Source organism: Ambystoma mexicanum, chromosome 8 (assembly GCF_040938575.1).
Source record: "Ambystoma mexicanum isolate Mex_15411 chromosome 8, UKY_AmexF1_1, whole genome shotgun sequence".
Taxonomy (NCBI): domain Eukaryota; kingdom Metazoa; phylum Chordata; class Amphibia; order Caudata; family Ambystomatidae; genus Ambystoma; species Ambystoma mexicanum.
This window is the reverse complement of record NC_090929.1, coordinates 120,192,948-120,208,917: the sequence shown is the minus strand read 5'-3', so window position 1 is coordinate 120,208,917 and position 15,970 is coordinate 120,192,948. Positions and strand designations below refer to the sequence as shown.

The following is a 15,970-nucleotide window of genomic DNA, read 5'->3' as shown; positions in this document are numbered from 1 at the left end:
TTAAGACTATTTCACGGTTTATAGTCATAGTTTTGAATCAAAAGATTTGAAAAACAAAAGTTTCGAAAACAAAAGTTTCGAAAAAAAAAGCTGCGACATGCTATGTTTAACATGCAAAGTGCATTTCTTTCGAAACCAATCCGTAGACAATAGTCATGGGTTGGTTTCAATTGAAATGCACTTTTACATGTTAAAAGTAGCATTTCAAAGTTTTTTTTATGGTAACGTTGAAACGTTAGATGGAGCTGTCCAGTGCTGTAATTGGAGTGTTTGTCATAGAACCCAAAGAGAGTCTTCTCCCTATTCCAGCGGAGGGAGCCTGAGGTAGTGATTTCACCATAAAACCACACCTGACATCGGGTCTCAACTCGAAGACCCTACCCTTGCAGTCCCAGGCTGTTGAGGCATCCGCCACCGACAAATCCCAAAGGCTGAAAATCTCTACACTACCCTGTGTCACAAACAGGATCCAATTGCCCTGAGGAACGCTCTTCAATCAATGCCAAGACTAATGGCTCCAATCCGAAACGTGCCGCAAGCACAGCTCATAAATCCTATTAGTAATAACTGATGGTCTGTGTTTACATCATTTATCCACAGTTTAAAAACTGGCACGTAGGCAGCTTTACCCAGCATGATCATATTTTGATCATGAGTATACACAAAAGATAGGTACCTTTGCTCATAAGAAAGTTTGATTTAATACTTTAAAAATTGTATTTAATTGTGTACTTTGTTTGCTCTAATCTGTAATTATTTGTTTTTCTTCTTTTCCTTTTATTATGTCCATTCTTTGGATTATCCTGTCTGTAAATGTTAACCAATTTAAGTGGTCATTTTTTGTTCCTTGTGTCTAAAAATTTCACTGAACATTTTGTGTGCAAATCCTCATAGCATTGTTCACTTTATGCAGACTTTATGAACAATGAAAACATTTTAACCAGTCTTCATTTCTGTTTATACCAATAAATAATATGTATGACTGAATATATTTTTCGTGTTTGCCCTACTTGTTTGCCTTGGTATTTCCCTATTTCTTTCTGACTTCTTAAGAAGCAGAACATTCATTGGTTGGGAAAATTGAACCTTAACTTAGACCATAGTTGTTTGGTCAATTCATAGTGAGGGTTACAACCCTGTGTTTACTTTGTGCTTTCCCCCGAACTCTCACTGAACACGCAAGGGCCCCCCCTTTTTTTGTAAAATGTAATTTCACCACTGGACAGCTCTATGTAACGTTTCAAAGTTTTTGTGCATATTGGCATTTAAATGCTTTTGTTTTTTACTTTGAAACGTTACATGGAGCTGTCCAGTGCTGTAATTTCAGCCCTGGACAGCTCCATTTAACGTTTAAAGATTTTAGTGTATATTGGGGTGGTTCCCCCCCAGTCTCTCAACTCCCATGCCACCCTCGCACCCCCAACCCTAACCCAAGCCCCAACCCTAACCCAAGTTTCGAAAGGCAAACTTACACATTTTTTCCAAACAAATTGTCATTCGAAAGAATGGCATTTCAGAAGAAAAAAAATCGAAAGTTTGCCTTTCGAAACTTTTGTATTCGAAAAAATGACTTGACACCCTATTTCACTTATGGCTACTTGAGGAGATGCAACACATTTCTTGAGAATCCAATACCAAGATAATCGAAAAGATGTACTTATTACAGACCCATTCCTTCTTAAAAAGATTTTCCTTTCAACAGTGGCAGGTTCTATTTCATGCCATCACAACCAGTTTGGATAAACTCACTGGCAACTTTCTCTCTTTACAAAACGAAGAGACTACCTGTAGTGGTCTATTTCTCCAGAATGTAGTTTTTGTAATTACGACACCATCATCGGCATATAGGAGAACACCTATCTTCCTTTGGCTGATTCTTGTTACGTCTTCATCAAGGCTTGAAATCCTTATTGCCAGTGTATTAATATAGACAACTGGACAGGGGCCAAAACATAGGCCTGGTGATCGCCATTTGTGATTTTAAAGGGTTCAGTAGTTGTCGCACTCTGAACCCATCGCATCACTGTATTTGCCCTATTTATAGCACGTAAACTAAAGTGTGGCATAATATTACTCTGTTGACACAAAAGGACCAGGAGAAGGGGGGGTCTCATACCTGAGTATACCCTTATATGTTCACACATCATAAAACTCAGGTTTATCATTTCTGTAGGAGTATTTGAATAAAGTATTTTTCTTTTTTAGATTCGATTCGCCCTCCTATGAGGTACTTAGAATTCCTTTAAAAACTGCTTCAAAGGTGAGAAAATATATTTTTATTAAGTTTCTCTATCCACAGGGTGTTAAAAAGTACTACATATGACTGTATTCCTGTTGGATACTTTTGGAATTCTCCAAAATTGCAATTCCTGCAGGATGTACTAATGGAAGGTGCATTTCATAATCCAACTTCAAGCATTTAACATGTCTCCTGCAGGTTGAAGACCGGACCGCGATTTTGCATATTGGGGAGGAAAGATAGCTCAGGGGCAGTGCAAAGACAACGCAGCCTAACACGGGTGCGTATCCCGCGGTTGCCAAGCTGTCACGACTCCCAGAATATACTCTTTATGACTGCACTATTTAGCATCCGATAAGTTGTGATAGCTGGAAAAAGCCCTAGAAACCTCTGGCCCACTGTACAGGTAAAGAACGGCAGACTTTCAGCATCCGGCTGGGCGTGTTACAGGATGGGGATGTCAGTTCTGGAATGTCTCAATCTTCACCCCCTCAGCTGTCCAAGCCAGATGTTCATTCATTGGATCACAGTGTATGTTTAAATCATCTGCAGCAATTGCCAAACCCTTCTCTTCTCTCTTTACCACTTCTCGTAGTTTATTGATCACCTCGTGCATCTTGTTGTGCATATGTCACTTGCTTTCCATTAGAGAGTCCCAGGTGTACATTAGGCACAAATAAAAAATAAAAAATAAAAGATTCTCTGGCTTGAGTGACACACATAAGGTCCAAACAGTTTGTGCTAATTGAATTTATGGAAACATTGATATTGGCGCACAAATTAACTGCCAACCCTGTACCAGCGCCGCCCCCTGGGGCCTTTCTCTGCCAATTAATTTTAAGACATGAACCTTTGTTTATTTAACAAAAAAAAGAGATTTACACGTGTTTACTGGGAGTATATGGTTGGTTCCCACAAAATGATGCCATTCTTGATCTTGTGACTTGTTCTTAAGGCCGGCTAGATTCCACGTAATTATCTTATTTTATTTATTTATTTATTTATTTATTTATTTATTTATTTATTTATTTATTTGTTCCTTCATTTATTGTCCACTTGTTACAGCAGAGGAACTCCACGAGAGTATTGGATTAGCACTTCCAGTTGAGTTCACAAGGTGGTGCTTGCACAGGGGCAAGAGAAGGGGGGCTGCTTCAGTCAGCAGCTCCTCTGGTGAGCATGAGGGATTTCTTCCCAGACGATGATCAGAAACACGTTGCATTAAATTAGCTCTGCCAATAGTTATGTGATAGCCAGTTCTTCCGTTAGCAATATGCACGGACTGTTGAAATTAAATGAATATATGGAACATATTTAGGTTCCCCTATAGATAAGCCAACATGGGTGAAATTGGCACCATGAGCCCGATTCATGGAATATTTGCCCGGTTCAAAGTGAATTTGCCCTGGTGAAAAGTGACTTTGCACTGGCGACACAAACCCTGATTCATGGAATTCTGCAAAGTGCATTTTTGCCGTGCAAAGTCAGGCCAAAGTCATGTTGTACTGCAAACATGTCTATGCACTGACTTTGCCCGGAGTTTGTACAGCAAAAATACGCTTTGCAGAGTTCCATGAATCAGGGTTTGTGTCGGCAGCGCAAAGTCACTTTTCAGCAGTGCAAAGTCACTTTGAACCGGGCAAAGATTCCATGAATCGGACCCTGTATATGTACACTTTTCTCTGGCTTGAAAAAGAAACAGATCCAGGGGACTGAGCACAATGCTTATATTAAAACGAGCTTTGAGAAGACGGTAGGATCTTTGCTCAGTGCACAGCAGTACAGAGGGGATCTGGGATGCACCCAGGGAAAGACATCAATGCACCAGCTTCTTTATTATACACACAGATGCCCTGGTAGTTTCTATAAGCACTGCATGTATGAGCTATAGGCCAGGCTGCATCAGAAAATGGCAATTGACTCAGTGGGCAACCAACCTGCAGGCACTTTCAAATCTAGCTTGGAGGCACTTTCAAAGGTCTGCAAAACATCAGTTGTAGATATGAAGTGGCATTACTTTTTAAAAATAAATAGTGTTTTTGCCCAATAATTGAAGCCTTGCCTCAAATGGGTTCCCACCTATATCATGCTTGGTAACATAGCTCAGTGGATGAACGCAAGCACTACAGGGACCAATAGGCAACTTGAAGATCACACAGTTTGATACTGGTCGGCCCACTCAGCCACTGATCCAACCAGGTTGGATCCAATTAGCCAGGCCATTGTATCATCTGTCACATATAGCATTAACAATTTAAAAACAAAAGTCCCCCCTTATGTTTTGTATCAAGGGGGCTTCTTCAAAGATGGGGGAATACTATACATCAACACAATGGAAGTAGGATCCCCCATACCTAAATTATTCCTGCCACTGGATTGGGTACAAAAGGCTCATCAACCTATGTATGTCTGGCATATGCATTTCAAAACATTTTTCTTATCAAAAACGCATTTCATTTTATTATAAACCACATAAAAACATTTTAGCTCAGTATCTTTAAAAACATATTTCACCATAATGAATTCACACCAAAAAACATCAATCACAGTAAAGTGCATAAGGGCTAGAAACAGAGTGGAATGTCTGCAAAAATGCATCGCTTCTATACACTCAAGAAACAGTTTCTTGTGGAAACCTTCTATTGTCACCATTTCTTGATGTTTATGGCAAGCACAAAGCAGTCAATCAATGTTTGATAAATACTAGCCTTGTGTGGTATTTCCAGAGAAACTTGTATTTTATTCCCACGGTCTGGTTTTCTCCTGGGACTCTCCAATTTCCCAAATCAAGGATATGTACTCCAGCAATGTCGACACCCTGTGTTTCGGCCCATAAAAAAGAGGTGCTCCCAGAAACGGACTTCACTGGATCGTAGTTCCCAATAATACCATAACATGATCCCGAATCAAGTTAATCACGTAACATGATCGAGAAATCTGCACACCGCTGTGTCACTAATGCTATTTGCTTTGAAATTTCCTTGAGCGCCATGGGAATTTCAAAGAAAACAATATTAGTGAGATACAATGATACACACAATGATTTGGGATCACTGTAAGGGCTTTTTGAGAACTATGAATGAAGGCCGTTTGTATTGGATATAGACCTACGGATAAGAGTAACAAAAGTTACATTACCCTTTTCTAGATTCAATGTCCAGAAATGGGCACTGTAAAAGCTACCAGGTGAGATTTTGAATGAATATCGCTCCTAGCAGCTACGGAGGGATTGAGGTACAATGCCCTTTGCTAGGAGTGATGTTCAGCCTCTCGAAAGCTACTAAGTGGATCTTATGTAAATTTTGAATTAGCACTCGCCATAGCAGACACAGAGAGATTGAGATGGCAAACTGAAATACACAGGTTGTAGAGAAGGGGATTAATCCGATGATGCCAAATAATGTCTTGTCCTGAAGAAGGCTGTTTAAGATAAAATTGAAGGAAGTCACATGGGATGGGCACACCTCTTTTTTCTGGCCCGAAACACAAGATGTCAACATTGCTGGCGTACAGATCCTTGATTTGGGAAACTGGAGAGTCCCAGGAGAAAATTAGACCATGGGAACAAAATGCATGTTCCCCCGGAAAGACCACACAGGACCAGTATTTATGAAATATTGAGGACTGACTGCTTTGCGCTTGTCAATATAACCACAATAAATTGCGGCAATAGAAGGTTTCTCTATATAAGAAAAAAGGCTCTAAAGAAATGATTTGTTTTTACAAGCATCTTTTTCTTCAATGCACAGAAGCAGCGTGCAGGGATTCCAGTCTGCTACCCGCTGTGCACTTTACTGAGATTAATTTTTTGTGTATGAATTTCTCTCCTCACATCTTGGACATCGCCAATAAGTCCCACTAACAGTCCCACTACCAGCTGCACCCTCTTCAAAGAGACTCTTTTCTCGTTCTCACTTTCCCCCCGGAAGCTCACTGTCTCCAGAGCCCAGGTTCTCTCTAGGCTGGACTACTGCAACAGTCTCTTTATCAATCTGCCCTCCTCTACTCTCCGCCCTCTGCAACTAATCCAGAACAGGACTGCAAGACTTATCCTAGGCCTCAAGCACAGGGACGGCATCTCTACAGCCCTGAAATCTCTCGACTGGCTCCCATTGGCTGCAAGGATCAAGTTCGAGACCCTTTGCATTTTCCACAGGATTGCTGGGGAGGGGGCCCACACTACATACAATGCTCTCATCCAAAATATCTGCCTTCTCGTGCCCTTCGCTCAGCTGCCTCGAACTCTCTATGGGTCAGACACTTCTCCAGGCAGAGAGTGGAGGGTAGATCTCTCTCTTCTACAGGTGCCTCCCTCTGGAAAGGCCTCCCTGCCCCTCTCAAATTTGAACCAGACCTCCGGAAGTTCCGGATGCAGCTCAAAGCTTTCCTCTTCTCCTCTGCCTTCTCTCTCTCCCCTGCTGACCTGCCTGTCTGCTGTACTGGCTGGATGCTTGGCTACCCTCAGAATCTTACTGGGTACAAGGCTCTTTTGATCACTCACCCTTGCACTGCCTCCGCACCTACCACACACTTAGGGGCTGTAACTGTAACCCTACAGTCCCTTGTTCTCCTTCCACTACCCAGAACCAGGTAGCCCTGGCTGCACTTACTCAGAGCATTGCTGCCCTGTTTTCCCCTCCCCTCTCCCTTGCACTTCGCCCCTCGCTTTCCCCTTGCACGTCTCGTTCTCGCACTTGCACGATCTGAATGACACAAGGCCTAGTGAGAACATTTGTCTTGTCCTCCCTCTGTCTTCCCTCCCTTGTCTTGCCTAGAAACACTTTTGAACAGGCGCATTATAAAAGACTTATCATATCGTATCATATCAAGGTGAAATATGTTTTGAAGATAATTAGCTAAAATATGTTTATGTGTTTATAATAAAATGAAATACTCTTTTGATAAGAAAAATGTGTGCGTTTTGAAATGCATGTGTTGCAGGGGACATTGACACACGCCCAAGTTGATGAGCCTTTTGTACAATTTAGGCATGAGGGAGGCGGTTGCCTATTTCCATTATGTTGACACACACCCTCTTACCCACTCGGGGTTATTTTCAGTTCTTTCAATGCTTTTTGTAATTTGTGGAAAATTATAATAATAATAACTCTCTTCTCTTTCTGTGCAAAAATAAGTTTTAATATATCAAAAATCTCCCAGAATATCTCCATTTGTCAAATGCGACTGTCTGGCCAATGCATTTCAGGCTAAATGTCCTTCATCAGGGCCTAGTCTGATCAAATAGGTCATCAACACACAATTATACATTTGTAAATCAAACAAGAGTAAATACATGTATATTTCGACAACGTGTAATTCACAGCAACCACATGTGTGTGTGTTCAAAGCATTGTTGAAATGTTCAGGGTACCTCAAGACAAACAAATAACATGCAAAGAGTAAGTACAAAGAAACAGGCATTTAGTCCAATAATATTACAGCAAATGTATTTCTTAAAGGGAGGTCATATATTGACATATATTGGCTAATTAGCCTAGGTCTTTTTTTCCCATTCATTTATTGTGCCTGGCACGGTGGCACATATTTGTGGGCTGCACCCCACGAGTGAGTAGATTAATACTTTGATTTAAATCATAAAGATTTCACAGACAACAAAAAAGGAAGCAGTGCCCACTCGACCACGTTTCACTGACATACAGCATTATGTCATTTATAATGGGGTCATTACGTGTCCGGCGGTAGGGGGTTAACGGGGCAGGGTGGGCTGCCAACCCCATTAACTCCCTACCACTTGATTACGAGGTCTCCTCGCGGGACCTGCTAAGGACGCCTGGTTTTACCAGACGTGCAGAGCGGGACCCGCTAGCAGACCAGCATGCTAACAACTGGCCCGTCATTAATGGGCCCGTTGTTAGCATGCTCCACATTCCCATTGAGCCCTATAGGGGTTCGAATGGGAATGGGTATGGGTTCCTGGAATGGGGAAATACCGGGCCCTCCAACCCGGAATGGGGGTAGCCATGTCGCAAATAGCAGCATGGCTACCTCCAGGGTCGTAATGATCCCCAATGACATCCTTCACCTTTGCATCCTCCCCCTGCTCCTCCTTGTCTACTCCAAGTACGTGTATGCGATACCAATTTGTATACTAACCCAATTTTGTACCTTCTTAGCAAGCCTTTTCATCTAAAAACCAAGGCACAAAGCAACAGGTAATGGTTTCTGTTAACAGTGGCAGACATTTTGAAATGGTATACTTGAGAACGTTTGTGCCGAATCTGGGCCAAGCTTGCACACCCCTTTTCCCATACCAGCTGAAGTAGGATGCATGCCTTACCTCCTGGCCTGTGACGAGCAGGATGCTGTTCTCCTTCCCATGCTGCACCTGCCTGTAGATGTGGTCAAACACAAGGAGCTCGCTCCAACAGTTATGCAGCAGTATCATTTGGTCGGCTACCTGGAAGAAAGCGCAAAGAGAATGAGGCTCGCCCGGTACACGTCTCCTCACCACCAGTCACAACAAGAACTAGAGCTTGCATAAAGCCGTGTGGTCATATAATGCCACCAATGGGCTTTGGTGATATTGTTATTTTTGAGAGCCTATAGAAAGGTCATTACAACCCCCAAAATCGCATTGGAGGGCCATAAGGCGTAGTCACTTACATGGATATGTATGGACGTTCTTTGTTGTGGAGATAAAGGCACTGCCCTAGGATGACCCAGCTGATAACACTCGCTAGCCCAATTTATAGGCCCAAAGAAAGCATATCTCTATATTAATTATATGTACATAGGCTCTAGGCACTGACATATATTGGCTCTCCTTTTTTAAATAAATGTCTTGACTCTCTTTGATTTTTTTATTTTCCAGGTTTGAGTGCACCTTTTGCTCTGTGTCAGCATTTCAGCATCTCTTTTTCAGGGTCCTACAGAAATGTAGGGTCCTTTCCTCTAAGAGGGAAATCACTTCCTGTGTCTGTATTACCTAGGGGGCTGATAAGAGTCAGTGGTGAGTGGCGTGAGGAGGGGCCAAACCGCTAAAGTATTAAGGTTTGTGTGTGTGCGACGTCACCGCAATTTCACAGCGGTAATGTCAGATCGAAGAGTTTTGACTTTTTGGTTCTTTTTTTATTATATAGAATACAGTTGTTTCACAACTCGGGAAGAAGAAATACCTTGATTCTCTCCTCCGAATCGTAAAGTTTCGAAGAGGTGTTTTAGCTTTTAAATGCAGAGCTATTCTGATTTTATTTAAACTTTGTATGCATACTTGTTTTATTAATCTTTTTGCTAAATTCCTAAACATGCACCTCATTATTTAAATTGAAAAAAGCAAAAATATATTGCTTGGAAAATGGTGGAACTGAGTGTTTTTTCACTGCCAATGTTCTCTTTGCATGTTCTTTCCTGCCTTCGACCACACTTACTTGTGGGCCCACACCACTCGCTGCCATGTTCATTGCCAATCTAGAGCAGAATGAAGGCAAATGCAGGTGGGCAGACAACAGGAGCTGCAACAGTTACAGAATGGCAGTGAAAGGGGGAGCATTGGGGAACTTTGGCAGGGACCTGCACTGGGGAGCTTTGGCAGGGACCCACAACATGGAGCTTTGGTAGAGACCCGCATCGGGGACCTTTGGCAAGTACCTGCATTTGGGAGCTTTGGAAGGGACCCAAATGGGGGAGCTTTGGTAAGGACCCGCATGGGGAGATTTGGTAGGAACCCGAGTGGGGGAGCTTTGGAAGACATCTGCATCAGGGAGTTTTAGAAGACATTCCCATCTGGGAGCTTTGACTGGGACCCGCATGGGGGAGCTTTGGAAGACATCTGCATAGAGGAGCTTTGGCAGGAACCCGCATTGAGGAACTTTGGTAGGGACCCGCATTGGGGGAGCTTTGGAAGGCATCCGCATCGGAGAGCTGTGGCAGGGACCCGCATGGGGGAGCTTTGGAAGACATCCGCATTGGGGAGCTTTGGTAGGGACCTGGATTGAGGAGCTTTGGCAGGGACCCGCATTGAAGAGCTTTGGCAGGAACCCGCATGGGGGAGCTTTAGAAGACATCCGCATTGGGGACATTTGGAAGACATCCGCATCGGGGAGCTTTGGCAGGGACCCGCATTAGGGGAGCTTTGGTAGGCACCCACATTGGGGAGCTTTGGTAGGGACCCGCATTGAGGAGCTTTGGCAGGGACCCGCATTGAGAAGCTTTGGTAGGAACCTGCATGGGGGAGCTCTGGAAGACATCCGCATCGGGGACCTTTGGAAGACATCCGCACCGGGGAGCATTGGTAGGGACTCGCATTGGGGGAGCTTTGGAAGACATCCGCTTGGGGTAGCTGTGGAAGACATCCGCATCGGCGAGCTTTGGCGGGGACCTGCATCAGAAAGCCTTAGCAGGGACTGGCATCAGGGAGCTTTGGCAGGGTCCCAGATTGGGGAGCTTTGGCAGGGAGCCGCATTGGGGAACTTTGAGAGGCTCTGCACCGCGTAACACCTGAAGGAAGGATGCAAAGATGAACCAAAGAAGATTTTTGAAGACCAGGATAACTGTGAGTGGGAAGAAAGAACCAGGAAGCAATTGGAAGAAAGCTTCATGGTGTCAATGATTGGAAACTTTTTGTAAATTTTTACAAATGAAAACACTACACTACATAAGTATTAAATGTACAGCAGGACACTCAAGAGAGACAAAGGTAATTGGCCCATGGCATGTCTCTTCTTTATGTCTTTAGGAGACACTAATAAACCATTTTAATTGTTGGATGATTGGCAGTAAAGTTCCAACAATGTCGAGGACATTCACAAGGGATATGATATGATATTTTATTTGTATCGCGCTCGTACACAAGTGTTTCAGAGCGCGACTAGCCAAGCGAGGGGATACAGGTGGGAACACAAAACAACAACGATCTTACTAGGCCCAGTGACATTGAGAAGGCGCAAGTGCAGGGGAGAGGGAAAAAGGGAAAAAATGCCTGTAAGGGGGAGCGTGGAAAGTGCAGAGCAGAGGAGGGCAGATACATAAATAATAAATAATTGATGAGCGAACATTTGCTGACGCAGCAGAATTGGCAAACTATTGATAATATCTGACAAGGAGGAGGGTTGCCTTTTTCTTACACTATGGTTGGCTGAAATGACAACTGCTCCAGCAAATCAGAGTGCTGAAAAATGTTGGAGTCCCAATTGGCTGAAATATTTGCACGTCCGGCACTATCAGCGTTTTTGTAGCCCTTTGGCCTGGAGAAATTCCACCCAAACCTAGGGGCCCGACAGTGTCTACATATCAACTCCAGACCACAGGCAGAATGGCGGGATTGGCAGGGGGTGATGGGGGTGGATTATTTTCTGGGGCAATCATTCTGCTCCAATGCACTATTTCCTCAGCCATACCACTGATACCACTTAAGCCCTGAAATGTAAGTGCAAGGATTGAGAACGTGTCAGGGCAGGCACCGAATGAAAGGTGCAACCTGGCTGAGGTAGAGATATGATCATTTCTGGAGCAGGTAAGATGAAATATTTTCAAGATATCAAGAAGTTCTCTCATTAAGCAAAAGAGGAACGTTTGCAAGTGCATGCGGCAGGGTCTGTGAATGTGTGCCGAACCACCTTATTTATTTATATATGTATCCATTTCATTTGGCATGAAGGGAACAGAGTCCATCATAGCATGGCACCTTACAAAGATTGGTATGCACAGTGCCATAACAGTAACACATTAAAAGCTGTTTAACGTGCAATAGGCAAATGGGACAACAAAGATAAAATAACAATGGCTTTTTACACTAAATTAATCTCACTGAGCAGATGACAGCAATTACCCATGAAAAAACATGCCCTGGTCAGTTGTTTTCTGAAAGCCTGGGCCCAAAGCCAGGTCATCAGCTTCTTGTGCAAGGCCAGAAAGTGGGCAATTACTTTCAGAAAGAGGCAGGGTAAGATGGTAAAACCATACTCCAAGTGATATGCGTTGCAATGGGCTCTCTTGCCTTGTATTGCTTCTGGCCATCTGTGTGTTTGCTGGAATGTTGGTGTGTGAGTGACTGTCTGACAGCTGGGTAGAATGTTGATGCGTGATTGTAGGTGTGTGTTCTATGAGTGCCAGTTGGGACCCAGCTGTCGCGGTGTGAGGGTGACCAGTGGGTTGTAGCTAGCGTGGTGTCTATCCTGTACCAGACCCAGTCCTGTCCCCCATGTATGTAGCATTCAAGTAACTGGACCTTTGTACCTATGTATATATGTATAATAAAGCTCCCTGGACCCTACTCTCCGACCTTGCAGCGGGTCTGTATCCTAGTGAGAGAGCCTGCGCGGGTCATTCATTTCTATTACAACCATATATATTTACATTATGGGATCTGTGAGAGAAGTCCATCCCTGCTCTATTACCCTCTGCTGCCACCAGGGATATTACTGGCGTGTTAGATAGGCAAGCCACAGTAGACTGGGCTGCAGGTTAATTATCCCAATGTAAAGTCAACACAGTGCTTCAAAGGCAAACACTGGAGTCAGTGAAGCACCGGAGTGGCATGCTCAAACCTTCTGGCAGCGGCAAGCATGGTGGCCGCATGGTGGAACACCTTCAAGCAGGACAGAGTGGAAGCGGCAGAGCAGCCACGCCCGGGTTCCTGGGTGTGATGTGGAAGTCCACCATCCCCTGGACCTGGGTGCAGATCCCAGAACCGACTGCAGCGTGTTCTGCCACATAGCAACGGCCTCATCTGAAAGTGGGCAGATCGAACAATCTACTGGACATGCAGCCTCATGGAGTGACAGTCATCCAGAAGGGATTTCAAGGATTTGCCAAGGAAGTCAGTGTGGGGCAATGTCCCCCCTCTTCAAGGTTCTGCATTAAAATCGAGATCCGCAATACCTAGTAAAAACCCAGCACAGGAGAAGGACTCAGTTTCAGAAGAACTCAACTTAACACAATTCCTGTCCACTTAATCGTTTATGTCCTCTTGGTGGATATTGTGCATGACTAACACCCGTACTTTATTTATGGATTTATTTATGTATTTATTTATTTATTTATTTATTTATTGGACATGTGTATGGCACCCATACAGTGTTTCCAGGCCTGTCATCAAAGTTGCCTCTCATCAGCATTCTGGTCAAATAGAATTTGTATTTAACACCCCGATACAATCAAGTGCAATGCCAACCTGTCACACTCAAGAGATGAAGAGTGAACTATGAGCCTTGAAAAATCACCTATTAGGTGTGAAACATGTTTGGGAAGTTTGTTACAAGTTGAGGATAAGAAAATAAAGATGCCTCGATTGGCAATCAGATACCTGTGTGGATCCGTGAAAGGATTACATCACATGCGAAGCAAGAATGGCGCCTGGGGGATGCCCGTGAAAGCAGAGGCAGCAGCAGAAAGGTGTCTCCCATGGTGGGCAGCTGAGAATAGCAGGAAAGGATTCAGGCAAACAAGTCCAGCAACTGACTCCATCTGATGCTCCAGGATATTGAGCAAAACCACATGAAAGATCACATCAAAATCACATCGCACAGGAAGTGCGTCATGCAGCACTGGCATGTAGCAGTTTCATGCTGCGCCCACCAGAGAAGCCAAAACTGGTATGGGGCCAAAACCTGAGCAGCAGTGTCACACGGATTCCCTGATGCAGAATCAATGTGATCCATGGATTTTCCAGGAATATGCAAAGCCGTAATTGGTTGATACGTGTTAGCGCCTGTCCGTCTAGAATAGTGCAGCATTACTCACTGCACGAAATGGTTTTATCCAGGCAGAAACAAGAGGCTGATGGCTGAAGGCCAAGCAAAAGAAAAGGCTTGCACCAAGATCGTGAGACTACCAACCAAGTCGTTGAGCTGTCTCAGGTAGATCGCTCCGGGAATTAGGAATAGAAATATAAAGTAACAGCATCCCTTCAAGGGTAGCCTGTGGATTCGATTTGCATGGAGGATAAGTGCTTCCATGTCCGGGCTCCCACCATCCATATGAGGATAAATTCACTGGGTCCTCTGGGCTTTCATTCGTAGTTCATGGTCACGCCATTGTAAGGGGCTTGTATGACAGGAATGGCCTGTTAACTCAGTAATCGCAGTGATTGGCTCTCAAGTGGCAGGCTGAGAGGTCACATGTGAGGTCAACTGCTATAGCGGTAGGGCCTGGAGGTCAGCTGCACATTGCTCCATCACCCAGGCTTCTCTCTTGTTTATGGGATCTCCGAGCCTTTGGACTTGACAAAGGGAGATGTTTCAATTGGCTTCAATGTTCTGTAGGTGACGCCATCTGTGACACTTCCATTCATGGTAACCGTTGATTTATCGCCAATGCTCCACATTATCTTCCAAAGCCAGGAAAAACCAGAACATTTATCCTGTGAGAGAAAGAGCCAGCACGCTCCCTTTGAAAAAACATTCTTTACAATATTTGAAAAAACCTTTACATTGGTGGATATTATTTGAATGGGATGATTCAGTGGCTTACGTTCCAAAGCTATAATCTTCTCTAATGTAAAAGGTGATACAATATATAGTTCCCCTCCTAATTGCTTACAAATATTATTCACATATTGTCATCAGTCTTGAAAAAACAAATTGACATTTCAATGTAATGTGTTTGCTTTTCCAATGAAACATGTGGTAAGAATGTCTCATCAATTGCTTTCAATTTTATCAAAACAAATAAGTCATTGTTGTTTTATTATGGAAATGATGTCATTTGTTAATGTGATACTTTTCAGTGTTACCTTTTGGGACTGAAAACGATGTTCAATATGTGGGATTTAAGCAGCTGGGTAAGATCTTTGATGTTGTAAAGCAATCAACTTCCAAGACCCCTAAATCTGAATTTAGATTAATTTCCAAGACCCCTAAATCTGAATTTAGATTAAGAATGCACTCTGCCATAAAAATAGATGACCTAAAAGTTTAGTCGGCATTTTCCTAAATCACCTGTAAACCATTTTTTTGAAACTCTATTACTGCATAATTTTGTTTCTTTTAAACAATCTGCCAATTTTCTTACATTCGGGAACTCTTACAAGTTTCTGATATGTAGAGAGATATTGTCTTCCTCTGACCATGGAGTAATACTATGTTTCTACAATGTTAGTGTGGTGTTTCATGTTAACCTTATAAAATCTGAAAATAACCGTGCCCAGAGGTGTACATGGAATTCAAGTTTTAATCCCCCAAGGAGGAACACTTAAAAGTCTAATCCTCATGGGAATCTCCCAGGCTCCGTCCGGTATGTGGATCGAGTGAACTCGTAGTCACACAATTGCTCATGACATCCAGGTGCCTGGTGAAAATGTAGACTTTCGTCTGGTTTCTGGTGACATGGCTTGGGAGGTACTTAGCTAATGATAACCTTTGAAAAATGTGTTAGCATTCTACAGCCATTATAATAAAGCACCCAGTAAGCACCCTATAGATTCAAATTTCTCCATCCTGCACATTTTGTTGAAATAACCTTGAAGTAATCATACCTCAATATTACATGCAATAACAAGCACCGACTGGCCGCTCTGTGGTGCACTTGATTTACGCTGTGTCTGTGTGTTCCTAAAGTACAGGGAGACTTTTTTTTATGGATGTAACTCTTTCTCTGGGATCGAGCCAATGTCACTGGGCAGGGTTAACTGACAAAAAAAATTAAGCTCACTGAATTTTCTGCCTTTAAAGCATTCAAAAACAATATTACTGAAACCTATCAATGTCGATCTTAATGATCTTATCCTCAACCTGTAACAAACTTTCCTTGCAGGTTTCATACCTTTTCTGTGCT

The 15,970-nt window shown here is 43.3% G+C and overlaps 1 protein-coding gene across 1 annotated transcript in view; it reads right to left on the bottom strand.

Annotated features, from left to right (window-relative positions):
- Nucleotides 1-15,970, bottom strand: part of LOC138471690 (steroidogenic factor 1-like) — a 421,412-nt gene that overhangs the window by 87,668 nt on the left and 317,774 nt on the right. Inside the window, exon 5 of the mRNA XM_069609448.1 lies at nucleotides 8,538-8,657. Within this exon, the coding sequence (XP_069465549.1) occupies nucleotides 8,538-8,657 (120 nt within the window). The remainder of the gene's footprint in view (nucleotides 1-8,537; nucleotides 8,658-15,970) is intronic.